This window comes from Mytilus edulis, chromosome 9 (assembly GCF_963676685.1).
Source record: "Mytilus edulis chromosome 9, xbMytEdul2.2, whole genome shotgun sequence".
NCBI classification, from domain to species: Eukaryota; Metazoa; Mollusca; class Bivalvia; order Mytilida; family Mytilidae; genus Mytilus; species Mytilus edulis.
This window is the reverse complement of record NC_092352.1, coordinates 30,836,257-30,858,249: the sequence shown is the minus strand read 5'-3', so window position 1 is coordinate 30,858,249 and position 21,993 is coordinate 30,836,257. Positions and strand designations below refer to the sequence as shown.

The window sequence follows — 21,993 nt, the reverse complement described above, 5'->3', positions numbered from 1 at the left end:
GTGGGCATGACGTAATACAGCGAAGCAAAGAATTCAACTTTATTTATAACTTATATAGGACAATGCTGTTGATTAAAAAATACTCCATTCCAGGACCTTATGTTTTCCAAATAATTAATATTATTGTTTCAGTTCGACGGGTTCAAACAGAAAGACTTGAAAGCAGAGAAAAACTGTGTATCTTATAATCGGCATGACTTTATCAGATGACAATACTAATACTAAAATAAGGCTTGCGCATAGTTATATACTTTAATTCAGTCACGGACCCGTGATATCACGGGTGTGTTCTAGTTACTTGCTATAAATACTACTGAGCAATTCATTGGTATCTTAAATTTAGTTTTGGACACATTATCTATATGTTGTGGTTAAAAGCATAAATGAAAGAACTAAATCATGTAAGTAACATGATTATTTTTATAAATTTGGAATACAAAATCAAGGTTTTCATTTGCTTTACTTTGCAAAAAAATAGGTTCTGTATGCAAGTTATCAGATACTATCAGATCCTGTAAGTACAATTTTGATTTACAAAATGCACTTTTATTATATAATTTCCTTGAATACCATTGTATCATAACCATCTTCAGACATTAAAGTTTAATAATTACATTACATGTATGTTTCATCTTATTACGTTATTTTGATTGGCTAATAGCAATATCGAGTCGTTCTGAACTTAACGTTCATTTGTAACATATAACATTCATGATGACACGTGTTTTCACAATTAAAATTGCACAGATAAATAAAAACACTTGATAAAAATGTGTCTTCATGATCCTAGCAAAACAATGTAATTATAAAATTTGAATGCTTCTTATAGTTATTTTATAGGGTTGTAAAAAAACGCACATTTTAAGAATAAAACGCCTCCGCCCTTCATACAAAATGTATTTCTGTATACACTTTTACATCCCAATAAATTTACAAAAAGAAGCATTCAAATCTTATAATTACATTGATTTGCTAGGATCATGAAAACACATTTTCATCAAGAAAATTCGTAAAAAAATTCAAATAATTATTTTGTTCTCGCTGCAAATGGTTCAATCGCTCTTTTCAATTTTAATGTATTTTGATTTTAATCGTAACTAAATATTTCAAAGCTTAAACTCGATTTTTTTTTGTATTTGAAATTACTTAAATTATTAAAACACGTCATTTGAAATATACGCTATAAACCATCACCTTGCCAGTAGTATCACTAAGATAAAATAGTTCGCAAAACTCAACGGAACTGAACGCAGAACAAAGGCTGTGCGGTATAAGGAGTCAGAAAATTGAGTCAAGAAAATTGATAAAATAGGACGTTAAAATAGGGCCAATAAACGTACACGCACCTGCAAAAGTAATAATTTGATGCGCATTTAGAAATGATACTTGTTTTCTATCTCTTTTTATAAATTGCACTCTTCACGCAAATAAAGATTTGACCGTTGTACATTTAAGTAACTGTCATTTAAATTAGCAGGTTGATCTGTTGTTATTTATTTTTAAAGAAATACACTAAATTGTAATCCTGCCACTTACTTTCAAATTATATATTATATATGGAGTTATTTCCCTTCAACATGGTAGGTTTTTCTTCAGAAAATAACATGGACGACACAAAGTTTCAAACAAATGGACCCATTAACAGGTATTAACAACATAAACCAATTACGCGTGTACCTGATTATTATACCAGTGTGGTGATTGATGAACAAATAAGAAATTAAAATATAAAAAAAATCTATCAAATATGCCATAATAAGTCACTTTTCAGATGGTGTTCATCCTCAAACTTATATATGTTATGTATGTCATCAAATACAACTTATAAATGTGGCCACGGAAACCGTCTAAAAAAGAACTCAAATGCTAAAATTGTGAAGATTTCAGCAATTTAGCTTGACTTAATGATGCTAGTACCCGATACATGTGCTTTGTATGGGTCCGTGTAACACTTTATCAATTCAAAGTTTTAAAAAGTTTTGAAATTTTAGATTTTTGGAATTTTGATCAAAGTTTTAAAATATCAAAATTTCAAATTGTGTAAAAGTTTTTGAAATTTTAAAATTTTTACCAAATTATTAAAATGTTAAAATTCTAAATATCGTTTATAAATTTGATAGTTTAGGAATTTGATCAAACTTTTAAAATACTAACCTTACGTGCAATTTTGATTATTTCAAGGTCATGTTTTTGATTTTGGCTTGTGATCTCTTATTTTCAGAAATCTTATAAGATATCGACAAAACATTTTCACACAATTGTTATTTGCGACATGTCGTAACACGTAAATATTAGTTGAAAGAGTATGTAGACATTTGAGGTGAGTTTTCCCCCCTTTTATATCTAATATTAGTTGTATGGTAATATAACTCATTAACAGTATAAGGTAGAGGCCTAGAGTCTTTTGATTTGAGGTCTTTGGCTGATGACCTTGGAATTGAGCTCAAGGTCATAGGTAAATTTAACGTTCTAGATTTTGACCTTTGCTTTTACCTCATATGTATACATGATAAAGCCATGGGACTTTTTGCATTAGGTTGCAAGCAATGTGATCTAGAAAAAGCCAACCGGAAGTGACAATTTGTAAACCGGAAGTAGCTATATTTTGTACTAAATTAATGTAAAAATATATAGAACCATATATTTTTGGAATCAGTGTCAAGGAAACTATCAAAAAATACCGGAAGTAACATCTTTTAAACCGGAAGTAAAGAATGATCTCCCTTATTTATATCTTTTTGTATAGAAACCATATATTTTTGGAATCAGCGTTCAATAAGCTGTCATTTGACGCTAAAATTGACATTTAAAACCAAATTTGAATATTTTCATGTAAAAAAATATCTTTACTGGTGGAAAGACCATCAATGGTTCTCTGAACTATTGGTTTTTAATTTTGTTTGGTTTTGTTGTATCAGTACCTGTAATTTATCTTCTGTTATATAGTAAAGAGTTGTATTTGATCCTTTTTCTGATACAATTTGTATTGTCAATTTTTCTATAAAACGTAGAGCCAGAATTAACCAAACAACAAAGAGGAACACAAGGCCAAGATAGTTATACCGTTACAACATTTAAGCCATCTTAAAGAGCACAAAATTCCCACCCTCTAGTCTATCTAGATCATACGTCTATGTACGTATACACAACAATCACATTTAATTTATATTAAAATATGAACTTTGATTGCATACAACATCTACCATTTAACAATATACCCGAAATCTTCTTTTCATATGTCGTCTTATGCAAAACGTGCGGTACAGATGAATTTGTAATTGCACAATCTTGTTTCAGGAATGGTTCATTAGATAAGCTCACAAGAACAATTTTAAAGTTTAGAAATGACAACATCTGTATACAGCTAATATATGGTTGTAAAACAAATAATAACAAATAGTTTATGTTTTCACAAAACAATGCCTTTAGTGTCTTTAAGAATTGGTTATATAATGTAATTGTCGTATGATTTGCGTAATAGCCTGCTTATTATAGAAATTAATTACTTGTGTTTCCTATTTTCAATCTGGAATAGCAATATTTTGAACTAATTGAAATGACTAGAAACTAGCTGCCATTGCTTTTCAAGTGCAGTAGCCACAAGTGACATATAGGGTTCATATAGACCCCTGACACCTGCGTCAATTAATTCATACCAAGTTAATGAAGCTAAAAATTGAAAGGTTCCAAAAGATTATACAACTGAAAGCTTTTTCGAATCAATAATGTAATTCCCATGGGTCATCGCATTGAATTACAGATTTAATATAAAATACTAGTCTATCTAAATAAACAATTTAAGCGTATCATTGGCGGGAAAATAAACAGTTTTTTATCACAGAAGTCTATTAGGAGTGTCATGCATATTTGACAAGGTCAAAAATTGACGAAGAGAAAGTCTAGATACTTCCCTTATTGCTTTTCAATTTAGAAAATTAATGTTTTGCTTTCAATTAAAGTACAGCAGTAAGTGTGTGCCGTTAAACAAATTGCCATCAATTAACTAATCTTGGCACTTTGGCAACTTGCTGCAATATCGGTTTTAAAAGAAATATTTGTATTACTGTAAAATACCATAGATAGGTTTTTAATGTCAAGGTCTCAATAATGAATTATCATGAAAAAGAAAGAAATTTTCAACGGATTTCTACACTTGGTGTTCTCCAATTAACAATTGTAACATCTAGAAATACGTAACGAAGAACATTGTTTTATGTATGAGGACTTCATTTTTTAACCGTAAAAGTTAAGAACAATAAATTTAGTCCAATCTACATCGACAGCAAACACTCACTCAAAGATATCGTGATTCCCACAAATCATTTGTACCAACAGTGGTACATGTTCTGAATATTTAACATACATGTATTAGCTAAAATAAAAAAAAAGAAGAAAAGAACGAATTTGGAGAGAATGCACAGGAAACATTATTAAAAGACGATTTAAGATTTTATTACTTTATTTTCCGTGTTCGATTTGTTATTTGGGAATGCTTCGTCTGATAGAAAAAAAGAAAGTATACACAGGTATTGCTTCATATTAAACACCCTTTGACTTAATTATAAAATTAAGTTTTTAGACACTCTTTAATACGCAAAGACAACGACAGTGTATGCATTTTCACTTTTAACAGGTATTGTGACAGATATTTGACATAAAAACTGGACGTCAGCAATGTCCAATATTTATGTCAAATATCTGTCACAGTCCAATATTTATGTCAAATATCTGTCACAGTCCAATATTTATGTCAAATATCTGTCACAGTCCAATATTTATGTCAAATATCTGTCACAGATATTTGACATAATTGTGTTTAAATTTAAACTCTTGCAGTCAATGAAAACTAGTTTAAATGTATTTCACATAGAGAAGGCTTTTTAGTACATGTGTTACCTTTAAAGTGTGGAAACATTATATAAGTATATCATTAAAATGGAGATATTATAATATTTGAAGTGTACACGATCCCGATTTATATACAAAGCTTGCATACATTCTATATATGTACTTGTTGTACAAGGTTTATAAAATTGAAAATGGAATAAAAGGCATTATATTATGGGTACCTTATCTTTATTTTTACAGAAACCTTTACCAAAACTACCTGTTCCCGATCTCAGTAGAACATTAGAAAAATATATCGAAATCATACAACCAATTTTAACGCCGTCTCAGTATGCTAAAACGAAAGACATCGTACGAGACTTTGGAAAACTTGGAGGAGAAGGAGAATTTTTACAAACGAAACTTAAAGAATATTCTGAAACTAAAGACAACTGGGTAAGTCACTGATGAACCAACTAATTTAAAGATAACTGGGTGTGTGCTCAATAAAACAACTAAAGATAACTAGGCGAGTTATTAATGAAACAACTAAAGATAACTGGTTTAGTTATAAATGAACCAACTAAAGATAACTGGGTGAGTTATTAATGGAACGATAAAATGGAAGAATTAATTAAAAGATAACTGGGTGAGTTATTAATGGAACTATAAAATGGAAGAACTTAGTCTAACTTAAATTAAAGATAACTGGGTGAGTTATAAATGAACCAACTAAAGATAACTGGGTGAGTTATTAATGGAAGAACTAAAGATAACTACATGTAGCTGGGTTATTAATGAATCCACTCAAGATAACTGGGTTAGTTATTAATGAACCAACTAATAAAAGATAACTGGGTGAGTTATCAATGAAACAACTAAGGTAACTGGATGAGTTATTAATGAAACAACTAAAAATAACTGGGTTTTCATGTTATATTTGTTATTCTCGTGGTGTTTTGTCTGATGCTTGGTCCGTTTCTGTGTGTGTTACGTTTCGGTGTTATGTCGTTGTTCTCCTCTTATATTTAATGCGTTTCCCTCGGTTTTAGTTTGTTACCCCGATTTTGTTTTTTGTCCCTGGATTTATGAGTTTTGAACAGCGGTATACTACTGTTGCCTTTATTTATTAATGAAACCACTAAAAAAACTGGGTGAGTTATTAATGTATCCACGAAAAATAACATGGTGAATAATTAATAAACAACTAAAGATCATATATATAACTTTTTGATGACAACACTTATTAACATGTTTACATGACACGGGTTATGTTCTTCTCATATATGTTAATATGATGGTATGATACTAAACCCCTAACGGGAAGGATTGTGCCTGATATTCATATGATGAAATCATAATCTTTCAATCAGTTTAATTGAAGTCTGGAGCTGGCATTTCTACGAAAGCCGAGAAGGATCATTCAAAATTCAAAATTAAAAAACCTCAAAATTCAAAATTCAAAATTCAAAATTTAAAACTCAAAAATCCTACATTAATCTATCATGATTCCCCGCGCTTACGAAAGCCAAAAAAAGATCGCACTTTACACTTTAAGATGGTATGGGAGTCTAAAATAAAAATGATAGAATTTGTTCATACTTTGCCAAAACGTTGTATCTATTGATACATGTTGAAAATATAATAAAAATGATAGGTCACCGCGCATTTTCTCAAGCTACAGGACGAGACAAAATGACACATTTTGTATGGATTATACAGGAAAAAACACCATTTTGTGATTAGAAATTAAACAAAATGATAGAATTGTTAAATACTTCAGGAAAAGATAGCTTTCAGACACTGCTTTGAGAATATCAAAAGAAAAGATAGGGTCACCGTACGTTTTTTCCGGCTAAAATACAAAATAGGAAAATTCCATACATAATAAGACATAAGACATAAGACATTTTATTTCACTAAAGCCCCCACATGGGGTATGTTAGTACAACATTTTTTAACAAACTATAAAAGTATGAACATATTTACATATTTACATTAGAACATGGTTAACAAAGGTGCAATAATAGTATATATAATTAATACAGATATTTGACAGGAAGTACAAAATATAGTAACATGATTAAGCACATGTATTAAAAGGTTTTAATAACACTTTTACAAAATTTTGCTATTCCAGTAAGTGTGAATAAATCTGATGTATTCATCAATTCTTTAAATTTTAAAACATTTGGGTTTTTACATATATCTAAAGGTAAAAATTTAGCTCTAACATTGTTGAAAAAGGTACATTTGAATAAGTAATGGAACTCATCACCAAGTTCATTAGCATTACAAAGATTACAATGTCTTTCAGATCTATCAATATTAAAAAATCTCCCTGTTTCAATGGGCAATTTATTACTAAGGCAACGGAATTTACATAAATACATTCTTAGATCAGATGGTAACACAGTTAAATATTTCTCAAAACAAAAATCAGACTTGTATATTCTGTAATTAAGACATTTTGCAGAATTCATAACATTATTACTCCAGTTCAACATAAATTTATTACTTAAACATTTCTTGACATTCTTACTAATATTATCAGATTTAGCAATTATTTGATTATCCCACATCAAATTAAATCCACATTCATATAAAGTATTTTTAATTTCTAACAACCATTTACAGAATCCTTCAGAAAATGCATTTTTTTTAGAGTTATCTCCCCTTAAAATGCCAATTTAAAAAAATAAATAAAAACAACCAAAAATAATTAACATTTGCAAAAATATCAATATTTAGAAGTTATATTCTTATAAATTGGTACTTTTAAATGAAAATGTACATTAAACATCTGCATTCCTGCATCAAATTTTTCTAACTTGATGGAAAATCTGGACCTTTGATTCTCTGTTTTTTACAATCCAAGATGGAGGAAGACACCCATACCACCTTAATATACTACTGAAAGCTATTTTAGAAAGTTTGTTAAGAACACGAACCCATTGAAACAGGACAAAGGGTCCGTTACACCTTCATAGGGATACAGCCAACTTTACCATTTGAAATCCTTGGTAACACAGCGTCCTTGCAAGTAGCAACTCTCTATCAAGAAAATAGGAAATGAAACCCGAGCCCTATACTACTACAGCTGGAAAGTCGCTTCACTGAAATGGAACGTTCACAATGGAAAAATTGAAATCCTCGCTTTTTCGTAAAGTTTAAATATGCATGAAATATTTACCACTGGAGGTTAAGCAAACAACAACAAATCTCTTATAATAACCTAGTTTTCCAACGGAAGAATCTAGTTATTAAAATATGTATATACAAAAGACAGATTTTGTGTATCGTTTATCAAATTCTGATAATTTTATGTTGTTATATCAACTAAATTCGTGTTAAGTTTTTGACGATTTTTCTTTATGTTATTTGGGAGTTACGGTCTATGATTGACGAAAGATGACACGTTTGGCTTGTACTTATATAATTCCATTTATTACGAAAGCGTATTAGGGTCATCCTTTTTTATTTATTTTTTTTCAAATTGTCGACTTTAATCTTGGAATTATCAACTTTAATCTTGCAATTTCCAACTTTAATCTTGGAATTATCAACTTTAATCTTGCAATTTCCAACTTTAATCTTGGAATTATCAATTTTAATCTGGGTGGAGGGGTTAACTTCGATTTTTTTTGGTAGGGGTGTGCTATGTTTGTCTAAAACAATTTACCCATTTTTATATAATATTAACTAATATATAGTAGCTATATTTATATATTAAAATTGTGACCCGCCATGACATTTCCAGACTTATGGAGGTAGAACGTCATTGTTAGAAAAATTATAAACATGATAAATATCGAGATTCAATGAAATACGTATGGCTTCTTTTTTGCGGACGCCGAACTATACATTATATATAAGTTTTGGAGAAGTTTTACTTTATCGTTTGAAGTGAAAAATATTTGAATCTACATTTTAAATTGAAACACAAAAAAAATCAAAATTCTCTGCTCTATAGATTTTATTTCATAAATGGAGTCTGAAATATATCCATCACAAATGCACCGTATCAAATTCATATATCAAAACACTTAGTTATAAACTGTTGCGCGTCGCATACTATGTATAGAGACATGCATAATAAATCTCAAATAAAAGAAGGAATTCTTAAAGCTTACTTTGACACATTTTAAACTAACTTCATTTTAATAAGTTTAAATCACATGTTCTAAAATAGAGCTACAAAAAAAAAATGCTCTGCTCTATATATTTTCTTTCATAAATGGAGTCTGAAATATATCCATAATAAATGCACCGTATCAAATGCATATATGAGTACACCAAGACTTATAAACTGTAACGCGTCGCATACTTTGTTTAGAGACATGCATGACAAATTTAAATTAAAAGACAAATTGAAAAAAAAAGGAATTCTTAGACCTAATTTGACAAATTTTAAACTAACTTCGTTTCAACAAGTTTAAATTACATGTTCTAAAATAGAGCTAAGAATTGTTTGTATTGTAGTAAATTTAATTCTTTGAAATTTTATTCAAATACGCTATTGAACATTACTAAGAGCCAATAAATACAATAATTTTGTATTTTATAAATTAGTGCCTTCAATAAATAAAAGTCGTTATAGAACAGTCTCATTTTCATACCGGTATTCGAAATGACTCGTTTCATTGCTATTACAAAAATATGTCATAATAACAGTGTACGTATAGGAGCCAGGGGCAAAAAGGGGACAAAACTATGCCCCCTCCCATTTTAAGACAAAAATTGAAACTAAAAATGAAAATGAAAGAGAACAATCACTAAATTTAAGATTATTACACTACATAGAAAATAGGTTTTTTTTCTTGCCACTTTCAGAAGTTTGCCTCCCCCCTTTTCCACTCACAAACTTTTTTCAAACTTATCCATTCTTATAAATGGCATATTTCTATACGAAGGTATACACACACAGACGTGCCGCCGGAATGATCTCAGCTACAGCGGAGGGAGCATTAATTTTAACGCTTGTCCGTCTGTACGTCCGTACGTATTCATGGGAAAATTTACAACTTGGAAGTTTCCGCAATTTAACTTTATTTTGCCTCAAACAAATACTATGAAACTTATACACAATGCTAATTACCACCAAACTGAGATCAAGTTAAAATTTGGCTGGCATCACTTTCACCGTTCAAGCCCATTTATAAATGGAAAAAATCTTAAAAATCTTCTGACATCAGACTCGGACTTCTCTTGAACTGAATTTTAATGTGCGTATTGTTATGCGTTTACTTTTCTACATGGGTTAGAGGTATAGAGGGAGGGTTGAGATCTCACAAACATGTTTAACCCCGCCGCATTTTTGCGCCTGTCCCAAGTCAGGAGCCTCTAGCCTTTGTTAGTCTTGTATTATTTTAATTTTAGTTTCTTGTGTACAATTTGGAAATTATTATGGCGTTCATTATCACTGGACTAGTATATACATGTATTTGTTTAGGGGCCAGCTGAGGGACGCCTCCGGGTGCGGGAGTTTCTCGCTACATTGAAGACCTGTTGGTGACCCTCTGCTGTTGTTTTTTATTTGGTCGGGTTGTTGTCTCTTTGACACATTCCCCATTTCCATTCTCAATTTTAAATTTGTCGTCTACGCGCTCTAACTTTATTTGCCTTAACCAAATGTTATGAAAGTTACATACAATGCTTATTACCTCTTCAACAATGAGCAAACCCCATACCACATATCAAATTATATAAAACCCCGATGTCATTATATGAAAAAGAGGACTGCTTTAAATGCCATCAGCACCACTGAACCAAAATGTACATATGATACATATGCGGATAATAAGCATGTTCCAGAGAGGTATACAGCCGGTAAAAACATAAATTAAAGCTGGTACTCCAAGAATATATTCGCATAGGAGTATTTTCACCTAGTTTGACACAAAGCTTCTTCTTTTTATCTTTATTATACACAAAGTTTCTGTAGCCTGTTGTACTCGTCGTTTAATTGCTATTTTAGGAGGGAAATGATAACTTTATTTGGAAATGTTATTTTTTAGTACAAATCTTTTTATTGTTACTACCAGAAAGTTTTCTTGTGAATTTTTAACGTATAGTGTCTTTGCTAAAACAGAACCAACATTGAAAGATCAAGTGTTCAGTGTTTACTTAGAAGGTAATATTTTGACACTAGATTTCTCAATGACAGCAATGCAAAAATCCGAAAACCCTTGATATCCAGGAACATTGCAAAACATTTTCACCAGTTTCAAAGGCGGTTTCGGGTTAAAGAAATAACGGAAATAAATTAATAAATAATCATTTAAAAAAAAAACCGGTTGAAATTTTATATTACAATCAAATATTATAGTATGTCAAAACTATGTAAGCATCCTCTACAATGAAAGAAAATTTGTCTTTTCTGACACAATGCGAAATGCTTAATTTCTTACAGCATAAAACTCTCAATGTGTTCCCTGTGTGGATAAAAAAAAAACAACGCTTCGATCTCGATTCTTCGCCTGCCTATTCTCTAATTTTACACCTGACAATAATTCTCATTCACTACACCGAAAAGTAGACGACATATTTTTTGTGTTGTATAAATGAGGATGGTGCACATTCTGTATGTGCCTGTCCCAAGTCAGGAGCCTGTAATTCGGTGGTTGTCTTTTTTTGCTGTATATCAAATATGTTTTTTCGTCTGAATTGTTTTACATTTGTCATTTCGGGGCATTTTATAGCTGACTATGTGATATGGGTTTTACTCATTGATGAAGGCCGTACGTTGACCTATAGTTGTTAATTTCTGAGTCATTTTAGTCACTTGTAGAGAGTTGTCTTATTGGCAATCATACCACATCTTCTTATTTTTATATTATGAAAGATTCTCAAGTCATGAAAAGAAGAAGAAAAAAAAATCGAATAAGGATTGAAGTGACACTCGATATCTCTCTCTCACGGAGTAAAAGTGATAACAAGAAATGTTTCACTTGTCTGACATAATGTCGGCACATATCCTTTGAAAAGTGTTATAATATTTGTCTGTGCACTATTATATTATTAATCTACGGTATATTTTATCAGATCAGTTGATCAGATTAAGATAATATTTATTGTGTTTGGATTGCAACTGCAATAAAACAGGATTATCTTTCTTGATTTTCTGAATTATGAATGATCCTTCTCGGCTTTCGTACATTTCAGTTAACTGCTAGTAGTCTGTTGTTATTTATGTATTTTTGTTTATTTTCTTTGGTTACATCTTCTGACATCAGACTCGGACTTCTCTTGAACTGAATTTCAAAGGTGCATATTATTATGCGTTTACTTTTCTACATTGGCTAGAGGTATAGGGGAGGCCAGTTGAGATCTCATAAACATGTTTAACCCCGCCGCATTTTTGCGCCTGTCCCAAGTCAGGAGCCTCTGGCCTTTGTTAGTCTTGTATTATTTTAAAATAATTAAAGTTAAAATTTGGCTGGCATCACTTTCACCGTTCAAGCCCATTTATAAATGGAATAAATCTTAAAAATCTTCTGACATCAGACTCGGACTTCTCTTGAACTGAATTTCATGTGCGTATTGTTATGCGTTTACTTTTCTACATGGGTTAGAGGTATAGGGGGAGGGTTGAGATCTCACAAACATGTTTAACCCCGCCGCATTTTTGCGCCTGTCCCAAGTCAGGAGCCTCTAGCCTTTGTTAGTCTTGTATTATTTTAATTTTAGTTTCTTGTGTACAATTTGGAAATTAGTATGGCGTTCATTATCACTGAACTAGTATATATTTGTTTAGGGGCCAGCTGAGGGACGCCTCCGGGTGCGGGATTTCTCGCTACATTGAAGACCTGTTGGTGACCTTCTGCTGTTGTTTTTTTCTATGGTCGGGTTGTTGTCTCTTTGACACATTCCCCATTTCCATTCTCAATTTTATTATTATTAACATTATTAACATACAAAAATAACATGTTTACACGATTCTTACTTTTTTTTAGTTTAAAAAAAAATAGATACTGGTTTATTCCAAAAATTGTCCTGTTTACAATTTCCTCAGTTGCCCAGGATGCGAACTCTGGCGTGTCTTATGGTGCCGTACGATGGCATACTATTTATAAAGTGCATATATGTAAAGTGAACGGTGAAATGGGTCTTCTAATCTAAATTCTCTGCAGCTTACAGCTTTCCTCTTTGATTGTATAAAGTTTGAGTTTTCCTCTATCGTATGAATTTTGATATCTTTTAATTTTTCTCATAAAAAAAACTTAAATAATAGATATTTTATATTATAGTTAAGGATTCTAACATACTTTATATAACTTGAATGTGTCTGAAACGCTTCTGGATTTACCCTTAATCAGGAACGATAAAAGACATATCATAAATTTCTAAGACAAACACAATCGCTTTCCAATTACCCAAGATTTTCAATGTAGATATTGCATTTGTTTTCATTGATCCAGTATAATGAGGCATTCATGCTTGATGTGATTCTTTTGAAGCAGTCCAGCAAAAGTTGTAATCAAAGTCTCATTTGTTTTGAAATTGTTCATTTTCCTAAAGATTACACAATTACTACTCCTCTTTTATAAATTGAGGATCGTTAATGCCTAGTATTATTTCTATTATCCAGTAAATGATTATATGTTTAAGACAAATGCTAGGGTTCTTCATTAGGTCAGCGATGATTATATATAGTATGTAAATTTAAGTCTGGTGTTTAAGTGCATATACTTAAATCTGAAATAATCGCATGCTATATCAAGTCAATACGAGAAAAGGCAACTCTTTATCAATGTATTTAGTTTTGTGAAATTCCGTGGTTAATCGCAGGACAGATAAGCAGACATAAGAGTAAAAATATCTTCACAATACTACAAAAATTAAACAAACAAAATAAATTGCTGACTATGCGGTATAGGATTTGCTCGTTGTTGGAAGGTCGTACGTATACGGTGACCTATAGCTGTTAATTTCTGTGTCAGTTGGTCTCTTATGGAGAGTTGTCTCATTGGAAATCAAACAAGGTCTTTTTTTCTTTCATATAAATTATATCAAACAGTTGCTGTTTCTATAAATTTTTCTATCTTGATATATTGGAGCGAACGTTTGTTCTAATTAAACAACTTAACCTATACTGAATTGACAAGCATCGGCTTTAAGTTTTGAAACCATAACTCAACGTACGAACTTTTTATAATATCATACATAAAAAGCCCAAGCAGTAATTGTAATAAATATTGTCTGTATGAAATAGACTAAATATTTGTAACCTGTCACACGAACTCTAATACAAACGACGGGAAATGTAACAGTTAATTTAGGTAATGCGAATCTCAAGATTTCAACTACATTTCTATCGATCTTAACGTCTTAAAGCAAAAAATATGAAAGATATATTCATATCTAGCTTGTAGATTTTACAGTTCCATGAACAAGCTCGCGTGTTCATTTTTATCTCTTGACATTAATGCTTTGGTATCAATCGATCATGGCAAAAATTGTAGGAAAATTAAATGTTAAGGAAACAACTTATATAAAATGAAGGAAGCTGAATGAGAGTTAAAGGAAACATCTAAACAATACAACTTTTGGCGTCTTTGTGCTACGCTACTCAATCTAAACATTTACAAAACCTCCGTACCATTACTTGGAGTGCATATTTGATATTGGAAACTTTCGTTTAATTTTCTCTATAAACACGATTCATCCGATGTTTTAATAAGAAAATTCTCGTGCTCTATTGTAATTTATTTTTCCTAATTACCGATATATTTTTGTAATATGACATTTACTGATGTTTATCGGTTTACAGTTGTTTGATATTGGAAAATAAGTGAAAATGTAAATTTTATAATTGTATTATAAATAGGATATTGACAAGAAATTAAAACAATTTCAGACAATAATTGTCTACTCTTTTAAACTTAAAAAGCAGCAGTCAGCATTATCGTTTCTCTAATTCAAGCTTGATAATTGAAAAAGACAAAGGCATGGCCGCAAATTGTTTTCAATGTATTAGTATTACAACGTTTAGTGTATTATGCTTGTGTTTTCGGTTACTTTTACACGCATTAAAGAAACATCTATCATATGGTTAACGACACATTACCGGTAATTTACAAATATTATATGAATGGTTTAATGCACAATAAAATCTGTGTTTTTGTGCACCTAGAAATGGGTACTCTGATAATCAATTAAATAAATCTAAGAAAAAAAGATGAATGTGGAAGGGAGAATAATGAAACCCCATATTTTTGGTAAAATTCAAACAACTAGGCCTGATTACTAGGCCTAAATATACATGTATAATCTTACAATATTTTTCTACTCGCATCTTTTTTCCAGCAAAACTGAACCGTCTTTATTAGCGTTTATGCAGTTAGATGATGTGACTAGTCATTTAGTTTTCACCTAACCGTCTCTTAAATAACATGCATAGTCGATATACATGTATAATTGGTGTAATGTGTGACTCTTCTTAAGCAAATATACATACTAGATTTTTGAATATTTGAATAATTACTTGATGCTAAAGTGTGTGTTTTACTTACAAAAATTGTGTACGATATTTTTACTTTATAAATCAGGCCTACAATTGGTGGCTAGACGACATGTACATGAAAGTACGATTACCACTGCCTATCAGCTCTAATCCAGGAATGGTGTTTCCTAAACAGCATTTTGTAGACAGAGCTCAACAGCTAAGGTAAAAACAGCTGAATTATATGCACAAAAAATTTCTTTCCTTCTTAACGTCTTGTATAACAATACCTGACGTAAAATTGAAGACTCAAGGACACGACATATTTAGTGTCAGCAGGTCTTGGTAGACTAAGGATTCTTTAAGTACCTATCCCAAGTCAGGAGCCTGTGATTGAGTGGTTGTCGCTTGTTGCTGTATATCATATTTGCTTTACACTTGTAATTTTTATTTGTAATAATACTAGAATTTTTCTAAATATAATCTTGCAACGTTTGTATCACGTTTTTTCTTAAGCTCTTTATCTGCGAAGTTTTTCTTCTTCATGGAACTCATTTAATCACGGGACCATGAAACAAAAAAAGGCAACAGTAGTATATATGTACTGCTGTTCGAAATTCATAAATCAATTGAGAGAAAAAAAAAATCAGGGTTAAAAACTTAAGCCGAGGGAAACACACCAACTTTAAGAGGAAACAACGAAACAATAGAAACACTGAAGTGCAACAAAAAACAAAAGACAATGCAACACAAAAACGAACAATACGATTACAAATGGCATTTTCCTGACTGGCGGATTGATCCTGTTTTTGTAGCTAACCAAACCTCGCGTTTTTATGGCAATGTTATATATAACACTAAAATGACAACATTTCATGACAGGACTTCAGTACAAATAAAGACAAACCCAGTTAGAACAGAGAAATACATAAATAAACAATACAATAATTCATTTCAACATACTAATAGTTATCAAAGGTACCAGGCTTATAATTTTAAACGCCTGACGCGCGTTTCGTCTACACTCTTCTCCTCCAAGAGCAACGAAGCTTCTAAGGTCAATTTACCCAAGGTGGTACATATGTTGAATAATCATTTTCTCTTGCAGTTTACAATCTGAAAATTTACAGATTCTAAACATATTAAAGTCATACATCTGGTCTTGTGAAATAGTTTAATGAATTTATTTTCATATAAACTGATATAGAGTAAAGGATATTTTAATGAATTGAATGTGTTGTAAACACATGACTTTTCGTCCACAAAATGTTTTTTTCATAGAAAATAGCCTCTTACAGTCTTCAAAACAACATTACAGCTTTTACAGACTTTGTAACATAGTAATTTTTCGGCAAAATTTACATAACTTGTGTAATGAACCATTTTCAGTTTCAAAACATATTCTGGAATCTTCGCAGAGTGATTTCACGTAAATTAGACTGCTTAATCAAACTGTTTGAGATTTATGATTAAACACCAAACGAAAATTCAAACGACAGCAAATAACGACAACTTCTGATCTACAGGCTTCAGACTTTGAATAGGTACACACATAATTTGATGGGGTTAAATATGTATATTAGAGCTCAATTATTGCCTTAACCTTGGACAGTGGTATAACGACTCAACATAAGAACAAACTGTAAAAGGCCAGTTTGACTCATCAGATCAAGACGAACATACAACTCGACATTTAGATAGACAAACGCACATAGCACGTCTCGAGTACTCGATGATGCGGCACTGAAAGCTAGTTCAAAACCAATATCAAATGACTAAAAACATGTTTTCATATAATAAATGTGAATTAGATATAAAGAGAATATGGGGTACAACTGCCAATGGGACAACTCTCCACAAGAGACCAAATGGCACCGTAAATAACAGCTGTAAGTCACCGTACGGTCTTCATTGACAATTTTCAAGAGCCGGTACCAGTTTTTTGTGTTAAATCTTTGACACTTTGATATTTTGCAAACTCATTATCTGTTTGCATCATCTATAAGAGATATTCAAAGTCTTTGTATAGTTTATATTAACATATTTCTAAGTGGCCAATCTCCATCATTTAAATAAAACATTAAGTACAACTATGTCATTTGAGTTGATAAATTTATAAATATACATGTCTTTCTTATCTGCCTACGTAAATGGTTTTCTTTCTTGCCGGTAATTTTATATTTGAATATCACAAGTTATCTGTAAGCATTTTAACGAGAGAAACTCATTTTACAACACTTGCCATTCATTAAAATATCCTTTACTCTATATCAGTTTAAAGGAAATGGTCTCTTTCGGTCTTCAAAACATCATTAAAGCTTTGATGACGTCACATATACAAAGACTTTGTGATGGATATGAATCATTGTTGAGTTGTTTTAAATGTTAAAACGATGATGGATGAGTTTATTGGTCTTCAGGGGAATATATTTATTACAGAAATCAAAGTTACCATGTAACCTATCTATTGTATACGGCCCAGATAAATGGCTATTGTTATACTGATGATGTTAATCACAAACATTGTTCATTTTACACCAGGGCCCCCAAGAGACAGAGTCTGATTTGATCTGGTATCTAACGAAGTGTATAACACCAGTAATCAGCTTCAATCACAGACGTTTAGTGATAATAGCATCATATCTATTCAACGCGTTCATTAGCCTGATATAGCGCGCCAGCATTATACCTCATTTGGGAATTCTTTTAGTTATCACGATTGGGTTCATTCTAATACGCCAAACAATACCGGCCATTTCCATCTTTAAAACGCGTGAAAGGATTCCTGTGCGGAATCGAAAAGAACGGCGATTTATTCTACTTTTTAATATGGTTGCACATATTTATTAAAACTCCCCAAGGGATTTAGTATGCTCATCATTTGAAGCATTATAATGAATTTTAGTTGAGCTACGAGGATTACGGTAACAAGGTTCAGAACATTCATTTCCATCTGATGTAATCTTATCTTCAGAAAGGAAAAAAGATATTATTCCGTTTATTTAAAAAAAAATTGTTTCTCCTGTAGTAGAAGTAATGTATTATGAGAATACGAGACTGTTAACAATGTTATGTGCACAATTTATTACGCTTCTTAATGACACGCAAATTGTTCCCCTAATCGACGTCTGGCAACAAATTGTATATCAATATACATCGAGATTTTTAAAAGATTGTCTATATAGTTTAACGAAATATTCGAAAAAAATATATCATTAAATTGAACTATAAACTGCGAAACATAGTTTAATTTCGGAACCAATGGAGTAAAATTTCATTAGGGCGAAAATAAACTACTTGTAAGCGTCAATTGGGTCTTAAAGAAATGAGTTTAATTGAACTCTAAGGAAATTTATGGTAAAAAAACGGAAGATTTAAAAACTATCAAAGCCATTTCAAATTGATTTGTAAAATGTAAATTACAAAAAAGTGACAGTTAATGACTATTGGATGTTTCCGTTTAATGTTTTATGGAACAGTTTGCTTTATTTTAATAAGTTAAAAAGAATACACTTTTGAAAGTTGATTTTGGTTTATTACAGAAAAACGGAAATCGAAATATCTTCTTTTCCTCGTAAACTAAAGAATTGCATTAAATTAGTTCTAAGTTCTGATGCTTAACAAAGACAGATAATGCGCATTCAATTTCATTTAATCGATTACCTTTATATAATACTGCACATAATAAGTCTTATAAAGAAGAGTCCACGTCAGCATATTCCCACCCTTCAAGTCTCGTGCATATAAATGCATACGACCGCACATAATAAGTCTTATAAAGAAGAGTGCACGTCAGCTTATTTCAACTACAAGACACAATCATAAAAATTCATACGGATACCAAATTCTAAGTGCTAACTCCTTCGTTGGTGACACCCTGGGGAAGAAATCCCTAATAACAGTGACATCGACCGGGTGCTGTAAATAAACTCAAAATTGATACCAGGCTAAAAATGTTAAAATTGAGAATGTTATACGCCAGACACATGTTTTGTCTACAAATAAAATCATCAGTCCCGCCCAAAAAGAAATTACCGCGCAAAAGTAAAACTATAACTTTAATTAATAACTTAGTTTAAAACCTTGATGGAATTTCACAAAATATCATGATACTATATAGGTTTTTGACTCCACAAATATTTGTATTGCCTGTGTGGGATTGGAATGACTGAAATCGTTGAAACAATATGTTTAAATCTGTTTGGGATATTCAGACCAATACTTGCACATTGAGCTGTCTCCAACTCACAGGGCAACCAAATTTTGACAAAATATGCTGACGCAAAAATAACAATTTATTGATATTACAATACGAGTGCATCACCTCAACTACTAGAGACCGCGAAGAAAATATGACCATAAGGCCTCTTTTTACAGTATCCTCTTACAGATTTATTGTTTTCCATTTAGAAGAAATTAAACCATCTGTAATACAAGTGATTTTTTTATGTCGATATTACGTACATACACATACAATTTAACTTAATATGAAGAATTTTATTCGGCATTTTATTTTATGTACTGTTGGCGTTCCACTCTGGTTGTGTCTTAACAAGTTTGAACAGGAACGGTTGGGATGGTACCTTTTTGGTTTCCTATGTAGTTTTATTTAAAAATACCTTATTCGAATTTCTATGAACTTTGCTCTTGGAATGAATTGAATTTTTATTCTTTGAAATATTTACAGCAATACTGTTTTCTTTCAGGTATGCTTCAAGGTTGATATCTGGCATCTTGGATTACAAAACCATCATTGATGCGTAAGTTATCGTAAATTTTATGTCTATCAAAACATATGAATTAATAAGAAAAAAGTATGTTAAAAATTTCCCATCAACTTGGTGGATAACATTGCAGTTAGGTTCTTGGCATCCCGGATATGAAACAGATCTGGTTTTCTTCTGAAGCTATACGTATCTAATGTTTTTATAATTTATCTTATACTATAAAATCCAGCATGCATTTGAAAATAATTGAAAAACAGTTGTATAATTATTTAACTGGGGATTAGTTTTATCGTAAACATGTTAAACATGTAAGCAAATTATCCAAAATTTAAATCATGAATATTTGCAACTAACTGAGAATATGTGACGGCGCTTTGTCGTGTTTGTATTAGCACGGTGTTCACTTTATTTTATTTATTTTATACCCTTATATAATTTCCCACGACTGAAAAGTATTTCATGTAACATGGTACCTTTATCCTTACAGAAATATGTTTTTGTTATTTTATCATTACTGCGACCTAGTTTCTCGAATTTTCCTTGATATTCAACGTTCTATGGTACTGTTATTTCAGTAATGTGCACAGATTTCAGTATAGTCAGACATAAAGGATGTTCTAAGTTTTCAAACTGACCTTAATTAAGTGTACAGCTGACATAAACTTGGTCATTATGTACATCTTATAGTTACTAAAACCGGAGTGTAATTTCCGACTTTGGAAGTCTTTAGTATTTTATAGTATAATTAGTTTCATCAATTTCTCTTCCGATATATCCATTTAAATACTACTATACCGGTCAGTAAATGGTACAAACATATTAAAGACGACAATAAAAAGTCTGTGATTACATTACAAACATTTCTATCATTGGTATCAACCATATATTATTTCTTGTGCAAAATGTACATGTTTCAAATGTCGACCGTAAAGAAAATTAATCATTGATTGTTGGTTACTTTACGTCCAGTGGCAAATATTTCATGCATATTCAGGACGTTAAAGAAAATTAAGGTAAAACATATAAAATAAAGAAACTATAGATGTGTATCATAATAGTTTTTTATCTAATTTTGAACATTGCCTTTTATAGATGCACATCAAATAGTATTTTGTCTGGAATTTGTTAACTCATGAAATGATAAGGGAGGTACATGTACAAAACCGGCAGTTAAAATTTAACACAGTTGCATTGGATGATATGAATGTCTATGGCATATTTGGAGGCAACAGAAGTTAACCAATGTTGTTACATGTAGCTCATAAATCATTACGATATTACTAATCAAGGTTAAAACAAAACAAAAACACTAATGAAATAGCATGCACTACAAAGGCCGCATAAGTGACCGTTGTCTATAGGATAAGCGTCTCTTGCTATGGCATCACCAGTCATGCGAATCAATGCTATCAAAATAGCATGATTTGGAAAAGGACAAAATCAGTAAGCTGGCAGATCAGACGCTTACTTGTTCTTGTATCTGAAAGGTGAAAACTGCGAAAAATGTAGGTACTAAGAAACATCGTATCGGTTCACCAATTCCTGATGGTGACCGTCAAACTTATGCAGTGTTGTTTTCATGCATTAATTGCAATAAATCGTACTGAATAAAAGCAGAGTATATGTATCTGCAGATAGGAAATATGTGTCTGACAGATATTAAAAGTGCTCACATGTTACAACTCATCTTAACCAATCTGCTGACAAAATATGAAGTCATTTTGTGAGCGGGTTAGGATATAAACGAGAGGTAAACCAAAAGTATGCGCTAACTCATATCGGGAAAACAAACTGACAATGGCATGGCAAAAAACAACAACAAACAACAGTATATGGAAAACAAAACATAAAAAAAAATAAAAAATGATCAAAACAAACCCCAACAAAACCTGGGATGATCTCAGGTGCTCCGGTAGGATAATATACATGTATATCGAGTTTAAAATGTGGGATTTGCGTTTGGACATGCATACCGTTTTACGTTAATTTCTATTG

The 21,993-nt window shown here is 31.3% G+C and overlaps 1 protein-coding gene across 1 annotated transcript in view; it reads left to right on the top strand.

Annotated features, from left to right (window-relative positions):
• Window positions 1–21,993, top strand: part of LOC139488078 (choline O-acetyltransferase-like) — an 89,755-nt gene that overhangs the window by 47,826 nt on the left and 19,936 nt on the right. The window contains exons 5-7 of the mRNA XM_071273424.1: window positions 5,089–5,283; window positions 15,378–15,496; window positions 19,978–20,031. Coding sequence (XP_071129525.1) covers window positions 5,089–5,283; window positions 15,378–15,496; window positions 19,978–20,031 — 368 coding nt within the window. The remainder of the gene's footprint in view (window positions 1–5,088; window positions 5,284–15,377; window positions 15,497–19,977; window positions 20,032–21,993) is intronic.